Below are 16,190 nucleotides of genomic sequence, written 5' to 3'. Positions count from 1 at the left end.
AAATATCTCCACTTTTTCATGAGTTGCACACGGACGACTTTCTGTAGGGAGCTAGGGGGGGCGACTTGAGTGATGGACCGTTTGGGTACATTCGGTCCGTCACTCAAGTCGCCCCCCCTAGCTCCCTACAGAAAGTCGTCCGTGTGCAACTCGTGAAAAAGTGGAGATATTTGACTAAACACACGTTTTCTGGCAGAACTTTCAAATGGATATGAAACTAGAGGACAAAATAAGCGAATAAAGCGATCTATGACTGTGTATTTGGAATACTTGAAATGTATGTAAGATCACAGACATTCTAGGGCTAAGTACTACTGTGCATGTTGTGTATGTGTGCTGTGTTCACAAATTAATCATACTTGAATTTGGGAAGTGTCAAAGAGCACTGTCATTATGGAAAATGGGTGTTGAATGAATCATTACATTTCCTTTCACACAGCAAAGTAGAATCCCCAGTCTCAGTATATCGACAGCATCATGTGTGATAATTAGCTGATTGCTGTACCTTGGCACTGATCTTGATTGTGGCAATGTCTGCCACTTGATCCACATCTTTCACGGTGGCATGGTACGTCTCTCCATTAGTCAGCTTCACACGGACATGCCTCTTGTTGGCCACAACATGGGCATTTGTGACAATAAGACCATCACTACTGACAATGAAACCGGAGCCGTTGGACACTGCTACCTCCCTTCCAGAAAGTGGATGCCTGTAGAAACAACAACGCAGGTAAAGCTGTTTGTTTTATCTGTAACTCTGAGTTTACAAATGGAAACTGCAGATAGAGTTACACCCTTTTCTTCACTGCTTCTGAAGAGAGAGGAAAACATTTAGTGCTTTACGAGTTATCCAATTGAGTAGACCTTGTATATTGTGAATTGTACTCCCATGTACCGTTTCTCGGGGTGCTCCTTCCATTCCGACATCTCACCACTCCGACTAGTGGCTTCCGCGTGCGGTTATGGTTAGGGTTAGGGTTAGGTATAGGGTTCGTCAACGTCGGAAAGGCGACATGTCGGAAAGGAGAAATGCACCCCCGTTTCTCATGTCTTACTAAATAAAGTACATCAATCAAACCCTCAGGTTTACCCCCCCCCCAACATTTGCAGTCAAAGGACCACAATGGAAATACACTCGAGCTTTTTATCCTTCACAGAAATGTACAAATGTTCATGTAGCCCTATTATGCTTAGATTCAATAAAAACTGCAATCAATCAATGAATGAAAATGAACCCACATGTAACCCCCTATTGTGCCAACTCACCTGCCTACTATTTCAATGTACACAACAGCAGGAGTGGATTTTTCCACCACATCAGCAATAAAGTTGTATTTATAACGGGGGCTGTCTGGCTTATAAGGAGAGGCACACTGGGCGGACAGAACGAACCGTTCAAGGATCGAACCAGAGACTGTGGTGGTTCTTCTGTCTTGTCCATCATGATCGTCCTTGTTGTCCCTGTTCAAAAGGGCCACAGAACCAAGTCCCAACCCGGACCCGAGGGCCACGGACCCGAGGACACTGTCCCGAGAAGAAGAACCACCCTGACCCTGACGATGGTCACTTCCTGACGTCTGCGTTCCTCTGTCAACAAGACGCGCAGTGGTTCTTCCATCGCTCCGTGTGACCTTCTGCTTCTGCGTGCAGATGGCAATAACAGGGGAACTAGTCGTTTGGATCAGCGTGTTGAAGGTGATCCTGCTGTGGTGGTGATCTTTAGCTTGTTGCCTCCTGAGGACCGAGAACAAGCAACGATTGACCACATGAGATGCCATGTTGCATCACTTCACTGCTTCTGAAGGAGTGGAACGTTTCGCTTTTGACCATATACCATGGGATACCCGTTATTATAACTGTCCGATTTGTATTAATTAAGCTTTTTTTTTTTGTTATAGCAAAACCATTTACAGCAGATGTAAACGAAACCGAATAAAGTTGTCACTGTTGTCAAAGAGAACAACACATGAAGAGTAACAACGCTAATTTGACTTGTTTTGACATGCGCACAAGTGGACTAGGCAGCGTTGCCATGTCTGCTTATTATAAGCTACTTTGGGCTTATTTTTGTGTAAAGTCCCGTGTAAATATTAGTAGTTGCGGGTTGCTGGTTTTTGGGCTTGTTTCAAACATCAAATCAAGGATCCCCAAATGAATATGTATTTTTCCATTTGAAAATATGATGTGAGCTTGTAGATCTGCTATTTTCAACATGGCTTGTTCTCTTCTTTTTTGGCTTATTTTCATAGACCTGAATGCTTATTTATCTAGCAAACTCTGGCAATACTGGACACAGTCTGGAGAGGCACATTCAATAACTGCACTGTTGCAGTTCTGTAGTGTTGCATTTTGTTGGGTGGATTCTAACCTAAATACCATAGTGTTCTATTATTCAGTTATACCTAGGTTATAATAAAAAGTATCAAATCCGTTCAGTAGACTTATTTTAATCAAATCAGAGCTTTTATCTGATGAAAATAACGACATGATGATGGTACACAAAGGGGAAGTGACGCATTCTATGCCAGGAAGTGACGTTTAGTGGTGCCAGAGTTTGCGAGAGAAATAAGCAACCAGCTCTAGAAAAACAGACCCAAAATAAGCAACTCATGCCGCATGAGCGCTTTAAACCAGTGGCTATTTGAAAATAGCGGATCCACAAGCTCACAACGCGTCACGATGCAACGTGTTGTGAGCTTGTAGATCTACCATTTTTTATAAAAAATCTTGAAGAAAAAAAAAGTGGAATATTTTTGAAACATTTTAACAACACATTAGGAAACAAGCCCAGCATTTATTTACAAGCAACTTTACAGAAAAACAAAGCCAAAGTCGCTTACAATAAAAGGACATGGCAACACTGGTGACGTTGCCTTCTCATTAGCCAATAGCAACATTGTTGTGTCATTTAAAATCCCAGTGTAAGTCCCTCTTTGCAGATGAGTGAGGCTGGGACCGAGGCTAAGTGTAAGTAAGACAGTGCGTTAATACTTACTGCTCTTCTGATATGTGTTCATAACATAAGGTAGGAATTGTTTATCTCTCTTTGTATGAAGCCATGGGGAATAACATATTCAAATGTTTTGTTTTCAAACTTAACACGCGAATCAAACGTTTACTTCAGCTGCGTTACTGAGGAAGTGAATGTATGCTAACTAGTTAGCAGCACTTAGCTTTCTCGATGAATTGAATACACAGGACCATACGGCTTTTTTTGTGTTCTCCCTTTAGCACCGTTGTATAGTCGTACCACTGTACTATATGCACACTGTTAATAAGTATTCAATCAATCAAAGCCCCGTTTGGAACCTCACACTCAATAGTGGAGTGTGAGGTTCCAAATGGGGCTTCGCTGAGACTGGCAGTGGTGTGGAAAAAGTACTCCGAATGTTTTACTTAAGTGAAAGTATCAATACTACAATGTAGAAATACTCTGTGGTAATAGTCCGGAATTCAAAATTGACTTGCGTAAAAGTATTGGTATTCAAATGTACTTAACGTACCAAAAGTATAAAGTACTCATTATGCAGACTGTCCCTTTTCACACGTTTTCAAAAGCATATAAAATATCAGATCTACGCGATGCATTGTGAGCTTGTAGATCGGCTATTTTCAAATGGCCAAAATGTATATTGGGCTGAAGTGGTTAATGTGTGTTTTATTCCAGTAAAAGTACAATATTTGCCTCTGAGATGCAGTAAAAGTACTGAAAATTGGAATACTCCAGTAAATTAAAAAAATACCTCAAAATTGTACTTAAGTATAGTACTTGAGTAAATGTACTTAGCTACTTTTCACCACTGCAGACTGTCCCCCACAAGTGAGAGTTTGTGTTTAGACTATGTAGAATGCTAGCATACATTTGACAAATGACGATTTCACCATGTCATTGTCACTTGCAGGTATCGTGGTTCAAACATGGACGCTATCTTTTGGTGAAGCTATACAAGAAGGAAGTGGCTACAGAGTGCACTGTGCAACAAAGGTTTCTTGTCATATATCTGCCATGTTCCCTCCATGGAGACTCAACAAAGACTGTAAAACTTAGAACATGTACCCAACAATCACACCAGACAAGGACTTCAGGCAGCGTCAGGGAAGCCGGATGACCCACAACCAGCATGTAAATGATGATACAATGGCCTCTCCAGATTACTCCAGTGAAATTATTTCTTTTGTGATGGATGATAATGGGTCGTTCATTTATGATCTGGATCTTGTGCCAGATCATGTGCCTCCCCCCAAAACCACAAACTGTAAGCGACACACTATGACACAACACGACTCTCCTGCCAAAGTGTTTGCGAAGATGAAATCCCAAGTTCAGAGGGAGCATCATCCTCTCACTGAAGTTGCCTCAAACCATCCTGCGTTTGGGTCCAATTTATTTCCCAGTAAGTTGTCACTCATGATGTTCATTAATGTTGGCTATCGATGTAAGACATCTAGACAGGACAGACTCACGTTTTGCAGAAAACTAATAATCAAATTTGAGCTTAAATATAATAAGTACTTATCATGATGGTTTCACAGAGCCTCATCTTTCCTGCGAGAAACGTGTTTCTGAAGATGAAGTGCTTGCCCTGAAGAGAGATCAGGAATTCAAAAATGTTGGCAGTGTGAAGAGAAGACTGATCAAGGGGCAAGGTGAGAATAAAGTGAATTGTAGTAAAGTGGAATGTCTGCTTTGTATGAAATTATTACCCAAATAAAAATGCATCCTTGGAGTCATCTGTTTGTCCAGCAAATCCTGGTACATCATAGTTTCTTTTTTCCAGTCTTGTATGTACATTATAGGAAATTGTACTATTTAGCAGAATATTGAGTTTTGAGTCCAATTGTTTGTTTGGTTTTGTTTGTCTGTTCATAGGGTGCTACTCTCAAATGGAAAAGCCAACCTCCGCTGTTTATAAAGCGAATGATGTGCCAGACAACCCCATCATGGAGGGTTTTGGCAGTGGTGTAGGAAATGCCCTCTCTTACAACAATTTGGACATGACTGACAGCCAAACGGCTGTTACAGCTGACCCACTTCTCTGCCACAACTTGCCCCAGACGCACATCTCATATAAACGTGAGTTAATTCCTCAAGTGATGAAGAAATTTGAATTTACTTCATGCTACTCCCTGGTTAACCCACCATACATGCCTCATATTTATTTATTTATTCATATCCCTTTGTTTGACTTTTGACACAGCAATGCCACAGTCAGTCAGAACTCACTGATATGTTCTGGTTTACTGTTTGAACAGGGACGTGTGTTAATTTGGAGAGGCTTCCTCAGATGTCTCCAGCCAAGCTCTTTGTTCACATTAAAGAGAACGAGAGGAATAGACGCATTCACGCAGGTTACAAAGCTGGATGCGGCACGATAACGCTCCATCAGAGAGGTGAGTGAGTATTATGGGATATAATCAAGTGTAAAGCCTGATTAATTCTCTGTTCATTCATATACGCCATCGTACAACGGTGTTGCATGTATAAATTAAGAGTAATGAATTGGCTTTGTGATCTGTCAAACAAAATCAATGTGATCATTTTATTTGGGCTTCATTAAAACTTGTTTTATCGTGATGGATGCCAAATATCTTCTTACTCTGGTGTATAAGGGTCAAGTTTATAAGGCAAGCCCAACACTACAGCATTCTTTTCCCCCAGGCTTCCACCGTTTTATTATAAACAGAATCTCTGCTTGCAGGTGATGTAGTGGGATTGTGCATCTCAGTAGCGTAGAGAGTTGTCTGCTGGTGAGGTGAAGTAGTTTTTAAGCTGTTAGATATGTTGTTGTAATACGAAAATGACTGCAGGACTTTGGGCCTTGAGTTCTTAGGCTGAATCCTCTGTCATTCAAGTCAGATCCCCCTATTAGGTTTAAATTTGACCCCACTAGCGGAGGGTCTGTATTGTAAGGATGTTGCGGTCAGTCCACCACTTCTGTCTCAATCAAAATATCTCAAACTACTGTCTGGGTTGCAATGGAATTTGCCTGGCACCTTCATGCTCCACAGAGTATGTACCCTACTGACTTTGAACCTATGGCCTCTTGTAGCACCAACCGTAGTCCAACATTTCCACTTACAATAAAAGATATCTCATAAATCTAACTGGCAGTTTTCAGGATAGAACCTATTTATTGCCTTTACTCTAGCACCACCCTTACACCAAAATGTTGACTTGTATTTTTTTGGTTTCAAGGCACTTTCTAGCAATTGTGTTACTTTCTTTCATTCCAAATTTGGGGGTCTGGATGGCCAGCTCTGTCAATTCAAACCACTTTGGACTGGTTGGGTATGACCTCAAGTGGTTGCTGATGGGTCTCTTAGACCAATGGCTTTCAAAAATGTTGAGCCCGTGGCTCAATTGGCAAGTCAAAATCTCAAGACTGACTTATGTGTATGGAGCCCAGATACAGCATGGTACTATAAAGAGGGCAAACATCTGCCAATCTATTAACCCTGGCACTGCTATCCGAGTCACTGCATTTTGGAAACCAGAGTTTTAGACTCTTTGTTTTTTTTGTTTTCTTTCTCCGTAGGTCACTTTCAGCCACAGGACGGGTCAACCTCCACAGCCTTTCATAAGGATGAGATGGAGCTCAAATCCTCCATGGATGATGTCAGAAGTGATCCTGGAAGTGCTGATCCCATCAGTGAGTCCAAATTGGAAGGAGCAGATGACCCTGGAGGGGATGTCCAGCCTTTGGTGGTGGACCCACTTCTTCTCAGTTCACCAAGCATCTCCTTCAGAAAGATACGTGAGGACAGAAAGATACGTGAGGATGTGTTTAAATGGCCCGCAAACCCTTCTAAAAATACCCCCCAAAAGGCCAAGGTGAGTAGATTTTAAGAAACTGTGCTCATCAGGGTCTTCATTTTTAAAACTGTACAGAAAGTCCATACATAATTTTACATGAGACAAAAATGGCATACGCTCAAAATAAATTTCATAAAATGAAAATCGCACAGATGTACACCTGCATGCAATTCTCGATTTGTAAATCACAATCGGCTTAAATGCATGCACAAGCCTAATATCTTGCTCTATTTACTCCCAAAATTAGCCATAATTAAACTCTATGTAACATTTAGAATCAGGGGCCTGAATGAATAAAATGCTATTTTAACCAATCTGTATGGTAGAGACTGTTAATGCAGTATAACTAGCACATGATCTGCAGTGGTTGGAGGTTGTCTCCCTCTCCCCACACTTCTGTTAAAGTGTGGGGAGACCAGACCACCACTATGTGGGGAGATCAGACCGCCACTGTCTGGTTGACAAATGTCAATAAAGTGATTTGATTTGGTGCCATTTGCCTCTGTCAGGAGGTGGCGACAATGGACATTAAACTTCAGATGGTAGCTTTACAAAGAAGCCAGTCATTACATAAAGCTCCAGTCTGAAGTCTGTCCGTGTACTGCTCTGATTCAGCATAAACAAGTCATGGGTGGTTGAGCTAGGATATCTTTGTATGCACACAATATCATTTGGACGTATAAGTAGAATTAAAATGCTTTTTGATCAAGTACATTTGTTCAGAGTTGTGGCCATATTTCAATTTGAGTGCAAAATCCGTCTGTTATTGGAACATTTGGTTTTATTTCACTACTTGCAGTGTTGCCAATTCCCATTGTGTCCAAACTGTGAGTACACTTGAGGTCAAAGTTTTCATGCATGTGCGTAATCCCAGCATTTGCATAGGCATCTTTCTAGCCCCCTTTTGTGCATAACCAATGTCTATAAATGGTTCAGACATAAACCATAGGATGATATGATGAGGACAACACAGCCTGGAAATTAGCGAGATAAAATAAACATATCTATATTGTGACAGTCTATATGTGCACCAGTAATTGTAATGCCGTGGCTATGTAGGAGGCTAGAGACACTATTGAGGAAGGTCCAGACGGACCGAAACGTTTGTCATTAAAAAAAGTGAGTTGCCACAGCAAGATGCAGTGTGCGGGACTTCTTGTTTGATTCAGATTATGTAGGAGGCTAGCCATCTGTGGCATTGGCTCCGGACATGCACACAATGACACAAACCGCTGGACCAATACACGCCAATTGCCTTGTGTTGACAGCACATAATGCTCCTCACATTTGTCATATTTTTTTTTAATTATATTAACTTTTCAAAAAAAAAATCAGCTCGGCCTGAAAATAACTGTCACACTACACAGACTGGTCAGTGGTCATATGTTCAAGATCCACATTGAAGACCTGCTTTTTAACGTTTTTTTTGCCATCTCAATAATTGCTATTTCCTTTCCAGTGTTTTTCACCTTAATAGTGATTTCAGTATACATCTGAATGAAACGCACATCTTGCAATGTTTTTACCATAAAATGTCATTCCTACAGTATGAATGCACTTGGTCAGCTGAAAGGGGGTCTGCAAAAGACATGATACTTGTCTGATAATGTCTTAATCCTGGCTAATATATATATATATATATATATATTTTTTTCCTGCCTGGTAGGTCACTGGGATATATTTGACAAGGTGGATTCTGAAATCTAACTCGGCTGGCCTCTATGTTGATGGAATCCGCAAGTAAGTATAATACATTGAAACCGTCCTATGACTATATTTAAGAATAAACGAAATGCCTGCAAACATATAGTAACTATGATTGAAAATCATTGTGTAGGCAGTGCATGGGTGCGAGTAATGTTGTGTGTAAACGAAAAGACAGGTTTCCAAACACATAGAACACATGGAGGGGAGAGAGAATGTCTCAGTTCCAATGGCCCCCCTAAACCCTCAAGCCCTGAACCCTTGCATACTTAACCACTTAAACCCCAGCGTAATTCTGAATACTAAAAACCTTAGCAGATCTAGGAAGATCAGCTATTTTCATCAAAGATATATTTAATGTAGAGCGAACACAGAAAAGATGGTAGTATAGAGCCCTGAGGGACTCTACTCATCAACGTATGGGGTTTAAGTTGTTAAGTAAGGTGATGTTAACACCTGGTAAGTGCTTGAGGGTGCAAGGTCTCCAAATGTTATAAAAGGAATGGGACCGCACTTTGAAGAGGAGTCCTTTATTTATCACACTTGACAGGCAGATTTTTGCAGGACATTTTCTTTTAATATTACTCCCACAAAAATCTTGGCGCAAATCAGTACAATGTGAATCAGCTGTGGGTAATTCCCTAGTCTGCGTCAACGCTGACTTACAGAAAAGGTTCATGGAGGGATCTACCAGAGCCCTAACTGACTTAACTATTTCAAATGGGATAGCCCTCACAGACTTCACATGAACCTACGTCTGTAAAGTGGGATATTGGAACTGAGCAATTGAATGAAGCCAGATATTTACAGGCCTAGGGCACACCAGACCCAAGGTGTGACCCATTTTCCCTGACGATCCCTCCAGCTCTGCCCTACCCCAGCAGCAGCCACAATAGGCAGGCACATTTTTACGTATATTTCCTTCACAGGGACGACAAACAGCCATGGCATAGTAGTGTCATTGTGGAGAGGCTTTCCAATACTATGCTCAGGACATCCTCTGGAAAAACGTATAATTTGGTGGGCAGGATGATCATGCCGATGAACTCTGGTAAGTCAGCTAAGAACATTTCAGATTTCATTATGTAAAATATTTTTTTTTCTTATGTTTAGTGAGCTTGTAGAATAGTGCAAAACATAGAAATGAAACCAACCAAGGAAATGTGACAGCAAAGTGGGTGCAGATAATGGATGAGATAGGTTATATTGTCCCGTTTTGTCCTTTATAGACTTGCCACGGTGGTTTTTAAAGAAATTCTCCAGTGGATTCCCTGAGGACTGGAGAATATCATATGATCAGTTCATGTCAGAATCATTAAGGTAAGTTGAATTCAGTCCATGTTTATCTAGGAATAGTGTTTTGGCTTTTGGTTAAATATTACACAGTGGCTGCTGATTATCTACCAGTTATAGACCTGTTTTCTGAAAAACGTCAAATATTTATTCAAAAATGTATGTTACATACTGCAACAACTACCCCAAAAGCGGTTCCCAGATTGAAAGGTCTAGTTACAGTATAGGGGTTCCCGGTCTAAATGGGTTAAGCCTGTTAATGATGCATGATTTCTGTCGCAGAGAGACGAGCAGTAAAGTCAGACGTGGCAAGTCATCGTCTGAAGAAGCCGTCACCAACCAGTCTGTGAAACAGCAGAGGCCAAATGTTCGCCGCACAGGTAAGTACAGGATGGCAACAATGAACAATAGTTCACATGAACGCGCATCCGTGAGTTGGTTGATATTGGTGGGGAATGTTAAAAAAAGGGTGAAAAAACTTGCTGTTCATACAAGGGCCTTGTACACAATTCCAAGTTATAGGACAAGATGGACACTCATTCAGTAAACTGTAGCACAGCTCACTGAAGCCCTTCCAAGTAATCCAGAATGCTGCAGCAATCAACCTCCCAAGATTTTCCCTCTACTTCCGGTTGCTGCCACACTGCGGTTGACCTATAAAGCAATCAAAAACATGGCCCCCCCGTACTTTCAGGACATGACCCAACTACAAACCTCCCGCTCTTTTAGATCACCTAAGCCAAAGGTTATGTTTTAGCACCATACTAGTAGCCGACTGTCGATGCAGTGTCAGAGTTTCAGCAGCAACCTTTTCACACCTCTCAACCGACTGATCTCCAGACTTCATTTGACTGCCAGTCTGTAGTAGTCTGGTTGGTGTGTTAGACAGAAAGGCTTTTAAAGCCTTTTCTAAAACTCACTGGACAATGCTCCACATGTACTAGACTTTTCTTCATCATGGCTCCCAAACAGTGGAATATACTCCCCTTGCACTTGCTCCCAATTTTAAGTCGTGGTAAGAAGACCAGCCTCTCTTCAGACACCAGTCACGCCACCTCACCTCTCAACTTGTACCCCTTCTTGTAACGTTTTTTTGATAGACGCTAGTTTATAATGCAGATGATGGGTTGTTTACTTTTCTTCATGTTTGTATTATTTAGGTTTGTTTTTTATTGACCATAAATGTTAAGAATGTTATTTAGATGGCATGTTGTGTGGACAGATGCTAGGTACATTTTTTTTAAACTTTATTGGTATAGTTTCTTTAAGGAACTACGTTGTTTTCTCTGCACTCTACCTGTGTGACTATTAACCCTGTTTGTCAACTAGGGTTCATGCTTACTCTGATATTGCACGCTCTGGATAAGGGCGTCTGTTAAATGCCTTAATGTCAGACTGGAACCTTGATATGCCTGACTAGCCTTGGATTAGTATTGTGATAACTGGACAGATTTTAAAAATCTTGTCAAGACATTGTACTTTTAAAGTTAAAAGAATGACATTGCACTTTAAATCATGAATTGTATTCTAAAACTCAAGAGCATGAAGATGGAGACTCCACTACTCGAACAGTACTGTCTTACATTTAAGTACAGTTTATAATGATTTCTTTCTCTTCTCCAGCTGTCTCCTGTACCGCGGAAGTAGGAACTTCCTCTGCGAAGACTGGTATTAATGTATCCCGAAGTGGCCGTACCAGAGTGGCCCCTCTAGATTATTGGCGAGGTGGGCGGGTCGTCGTGGACAAAGACATGAACATGACAATTCATGATTCCTATGAGACAACTGTCTCTCTCCCAGTAAGCTACTAATACCTTGACATTGAACACACTTTGTTCTTAGATGTTACACGCTTGATGTAATTGACTTCTTTTACTTATTGCAACATCTTTTTGCAGCAAGTCGAGGCAGAGGTGACTGTTTCCCGGTCCAACCGTGAAGGTAGGCATGCATGGAACTGGAAGTGCGTTAGCCTGGTATAGTGTCAGATGTTGGGTGAATTTTTAAGGCTAGTTAATTTGTTGCATAAACCTTTCGCTCTGCAAAAATGAACTAAAGCAAGACCATAGCTTCTAGTTGGAGGGCAGTAACGATAAAGTCAATAGGCAGCGCAGTTGCTTCATCAGCCAAACCTGCATATTGCTTTGTAAGGACCTTATGTTTCTAAAATATTTTTTTGCCTACAAGTGGTGCTCATCATGATTTGTGTGCATGGGGATCTCACCCCCCCCCTGTTCTTGTACATATCTTTTTACCCCCTTTTTTATTTTTTGTTGTACATAGTGTTATTTTTTGCTTTTTTGTTTTGATATTCGAACTGTGGTGCCACTATACATGTCTATGAATTGAATACCAAGGCCCTCATTGGAAACAAGTCCGCAAGGACTTTTATGAACGGACCTGTTAGACAAAGTATTTTAAATGTAACTGTGCTGTTTTACAATCAATCTTAAACAAGCTCAGTGCTTAATGAGTCTTCCAGTTTAGTAGACCTTGTATTGTGAATTTGTACTTCCATGTACTGATGTTCTCATGTCTTACTAAATAAAGTACATCAATCAATCAATAGAAAAGGCCATGGGGTCACCGAAATCAGTTGGTCTCATGCTCTGGGGCAATGAAGGCGCACAGCAAGTTTCATGCTAATCCAGTCCGAAAATTTTTTCTTCAATTGTCATTTGTCTAAGTATGAATTAAGCCTTCGTTACACCTTGACATTGTGTCCTCTATATCCAGAGAGAACACGGAGTGAACGAAACGGCAGTGAGATGGCTCCACTAAGAAAGGTAAAACCACCACCTCGCCACCGTGACAGAGCCAGGGCCAAACCTGACAAGCAAACAGGAGGACACAACGAGCCACTGAACACTGACTTGAGCATCCCAGAGGGATGTTCTCGCAGATCAACATCTACTGCAGGAATTACGGCCATACAGCCCGCATTGTGTACAGATGGTGTACCTGAATCTGAAGCCATCTTTAATCATCGCTCAAGGCGGAGATCTAAAAGCCCAGAGAGGCGGTTGCCAAAAAAATGCAATCCTCCAGTGAGCTCAGATCCTCCCACTGCTGACCAAGCGTCAGATTCAAGTGATGACTTTTGGGTGAAAGGGAACAGCCGTAGGAAGGGCACCAAAGTTCTCAGAGAAACTACATCTAAGACCAGGAAAACTTTAAACAAGGCCAAACTAAAGGAGGATGATGAGGACCAGTGGTCTGAGGCAGAGCTTGCAAGGCTGCAAAAGTAAGTTTTCGTACAATCACAGAAAGAGATGGGTCTCATTCACAAAAGTTCTTAAACTGTATTTATTTGCTTATGTTCCTGAGAAATTAGCCTATGAAAAACCAATGTAATAGTATACCCTCGATTTTGTTTCCCATATAATGAATGCCAATTGTTGGCTGTGTGTTCATATTGATTTGCACACTGTAGATCAAAACCACTAAAAGGCATGCAGATATTTTATTGATCTGTGTGACTGAAAAGAACATCTGTGTAGTGGACTGATGGGAACAAATAAAAGCTATGACAAGAAATTACCTATGCCTACACTGGCAGAAAGACACAATTTTAAGTAAAAAAGAAATTCAGCTTGAAATCAGAATGTGGCTGGAATATGAAGTGCACACTCAGTCAATAGGCTGTGTCTTTAGTCGATGCTTTATTGATATCAACATAATATTACTATAGTCCCAACATTTTCGCTGTAGCCTTTATCAAAGTAGCTGCTGTGCTGCGATAGAACTGTTGTACCAAGGCCCAAAGTTACTTTTTACTGAATGAGTAATGTATACTGCACCATATAACCAAATGTACTTTGTGTTAGTGGCAGAAAATCACTGCATTGTGTTTGTTGGTTGAAGTCTCAATTTGTGCTGACCAACACTACTTAAGTATGTACCTAACACTGTGCATGTGTGTTGTGTAGGGCTGTCAACCTGTTCCCAAAACATTTGGGGAGTTTCTGGGATAATGTGGCCCAGATGGTTGGAACGCGCTCTGCTGAAGCGTGCCAGAGAGAGAACATGCCACAGGTCTCCGTCCGGACCAAGAGAACCAAGACATCCAGGAAGAAGGAAGTACCTGTAAATGAGCCAGGTACGTGTGTTCCTATATAACCAGTGTTTCTGTTTGAGCCGGGTAGTTTTGGTTGCTTATTGAAGCTAGATTAAAACACTTTATTGACATCAATCAGACACACTTGAGTGTAAGACTGGACACATTTTTACATTCTCTGCAGTGATTCTCGCTTCAGTACCCCTTTTCCTCATTTCAAAATCCAAGTACCCCCTTTACCTGACACAACGATTTGCTTCGAAAACCACAGCTGGAATATGATGCTGTGGCATATGATACTATGAATGATCAGTGGCGTAACCCAAGCCTACCCGAGCTTGGAATCTCTGACATTAAACATACGGATTGCAGCTTATTGACAAGCTGAAAAATAATCGGCTGTTTTTTTCTTGATGGGAAGTGATTTGATCAAATCTTTGGGCATCCATTGTTATTGGCTCATGGGAGTGTAAAAAACATATTTTTCATTTCCTGTGGTCTAAACGGTACACATATCTGAAAACATTTGAGGTAGCACACCGCTTGGGCACTGCCTTGCGGTGTGCGAGAGCCAATACACACAAGCAGCCTCAGTTTTACCAGCAAATATCAGAATGCAAGTTGCAAAAAAGCCATTGCAGCCATTAACATAACATGCTGCAAACTGTGCAAAGATAAGACTTTTTTTAAAGGAAGGACATGGAGGAACTGGCAAGATGATGTTAATGCTGTTTGTGCCTCTTGTCGACCTATTCCCAGAACCTCCCAAGATTACCGCTGGAGTTGGAACCTTGAAGAGAAAGCAGCAAGTTCGTCAGCTTCTGAAGGCCATACCCAAAGAGAACTATGATGATGCGTTCACCAACGCTTCCATGTTCGCTAATCGGTTCCAGGTATCACTTTCTGGTTCATGATTTCTCTTTGTGGCTCTCAACTTGTTGTTAATATTTGCTGTATTTGTTCTTGGACTACAACAAATGTTTTAACAAAGTTGCTCTTTCTAGAGGTTATTTATTATATTAGTGTAATATGACGTTTTCTCTGTCTTGCTGCATAGTTCCCTGCCACCTTGTCTTGTGAGGAGTCGGACGACGAGTTTGTGTTTCCAGATTTGGAGCCTGTGACTCCGGGGACAGCAGGCTTCCCTACAGTAAAGACCCCTCAGTGTCACCACATCACTGAAGATATGTTGGGCTCTGTCAACACGAACAGGTGACTGAAGCTGAATTCTGTCTGTTGCAAATCTTTTTTTGGGGCTGTCTAATATGTCCACTTTAGGAAGCGGGAGTCATTTAAGTGCTGACTTTCTGTGGCGTAAAAGCAGTGTTTTCTTTCCCTCTTTCATTGTCATTTCTACTTTAATGGTGAACCAATATCAGAATCTGGCAAAAAAAAGTGTTTTCCTTTCCTTATTTATATACATGTGATCAGTCTGTCCAAACTGTGCTCAAAATTAGAAGTTGGTTGCAACTCATCACAGATGCGTGTTGTTTTTTGGGGAGGAGAATAGTCTAGTTGCACCCTATGGCCTTAGTTAATGACTTGATTACTATGATGTGGTAACTGGACCTTTTCTTTTCTCTCCATTTGAAGGGACAATGATGACCGGTGTGTTTATCAACTTCAAAAACGAATGAAGAAAAGCCGGGCTAATGTCCACCTTGATAGACACGCTGTAAAGGTACAACTGTATGATAATGAGAATATAAACACTATCCATGTATACATTTTCAAGGCTATTATGTACTTTATCTCATTGTGGTGTTAAAATAACAGTTTCATTAGCTTAGAATTAATCAGTCATTGTCAGCAAACACCACTGTGTGATGTATGAATTGAAATAGGATGCATACTTATTATTTCAATTGAATTTCCTCTTTCAGGATATCAAACCATCAGGGAAACTATCTGAGAAAAGATGTCTTAATGGAGGTGGGTTTTCTAAAGAACATGTCCAACATACATTTTTAGCAGTGTAGCCTTTTTAGCAGTGTAGCCTAGTTGAAGTGTTTTGTCAGCTGTATAAAGTCATATCCGTCTGTCAGAGGAGGTGGTAATCTCTGTCAAACTCCTCATCAGACTGTAATTCTACATACTGTATGATACACAGACTCTGTAAAATGAGCCATGTTAACCTGATACTGTCCTTTTCTACTAGGAAACGATTCCTTCCTGGTCTGGGAGACGAGACCAGATTCAGCATCATCGCTTGAAAGTGGAGAGGAGGAGGATTTTTACTTTGAGGACTGAAATGTGTTTTTTGAATTTGAATTTTAAATTGTATTTTTGTAATGGTGCAAATAAAGAATTTCTTAAAATAAA

General features: G+C 41.0%; 2 protein-coding genes across 4 annotated transcripts in view; one reads left to right on the top strand and one right to left on the bottom strand.

The window, feature by feature from the left end:
* LOC308074244 (serine protease HTRA2, mitochondrial-like) overlaps window positions 1–1,991 on the bottom strand; it is a 13,328-nt gene extending 11,337 nt beyond the window's left edge. Inside the window, exons 1-2 of the mRNA XM_080413617.1 lie at window positions 1,267–1,991; window positions 506–710 (exon numbers count right to left, since the gene is read on the bottom strand). Coding sequence (XP_080269743.1) covers window positions 506–710; window positions 1,267–1,778 — 717 coding nt within the window. The 5' untranslated portion in view covers window positions 1,779–1,991. The remainder of the gene's footprint in view (window positions 1–505; window positions 711–1,266) is intronic.
* On the top strand, window positions 1,612–16,190 carry LOC308074240 (mis18-binding protein 1-like). Of its 3 annotated transcripts, none has more exons than XM_080413610.1 (19): window positions 1,612–1,695; window positions 3,903–4,394; window positions 4,534–4,647; window positions 4,871–5,074; window positions 5,254–5,391; window positions 6,537–6,832; window positions 8,481–8,554; window positions 9,448–9,569; window positions 9,748–9,838; window positions 10,094–10,191; window positions 11,435–11,610; window positions 11,710–11,752; window positions 12,548–13,055; window positions 13,741–13,910; window positions 14,628–14,761; window positions 14,926–15,080; window positions 15,462–15,549; window positions 15,752–15,800; window positions 16,027–16,190. In XM_080413610.1, the coding sequence occupies exons 2-19, from the start codon at window positions 4,052–4,054 to the stop codon at window positions 16,116–16,118; spliced, it is 2,895 nt and encodes a 964-aa protein (XP_080269736.1). In that variant the 5' UTR covers window positions 1,612–1,695; window positions 3,903–4,051; the 3' UTR covers window positions 16,119–16,190. The 3 variants fall into 3 exon arrangements, with proteins under 3 accessions (XP_080269736.1, XP_080269737.1, XP_080269735.1); XM_080413611.1 differs by lacking the exon at window positions 1,612–1,695 and adding an exon at window positions 2,942–2,967; XM_080413609.1 differs by lacking the exon at window positions 1,612–1,695 and adding an exon at window positions 2,966–3,025.

This window comes from Gymnoscopelus braueri (assembly GCF_963280865.1).
Source record: "Gymnoscopelus braueri genome assembly, chromosome: 19".
In the NCBI taxonomy this organism is placed as follows: Eukaryota; Metazoa; Chordata; class Actinopteri; order Myctophiformes; family Myctophidae; genus Gymnoscopelus; species Gymnoscopelus braueri.
The sequence above is the reverse complement of the archived record's forward strand: the minus strand, read 5'-3'. Positions and strand labels throughout refer to the sequence as shown.

Excerpts from the sequence above, each read along its gene's own strand:
- LOC308074240 (XM_080413610.1), top strand. The coding sequence starts at position 4,052 with ATGTACCCAACAATCACACCAGACAAGGACTTCAGGCAGCGTCAGGGA. Across the intron at positions 4,648-4,870 it reads AAGACTGATCAAGGGGCAAG|GGTGCTACTCTCAAATGGAA; the intron begins GTGAGAATAAAG and ends GTCTGTTCATAG. Across the intron at positions 9,570-9,747 it reads GATCATGCCGATGAACTCTG|ACTTGCCACGGTGGTTTTTA; the intron begins GTAAGTCAGCTA and ends TGTCCTTTATAG.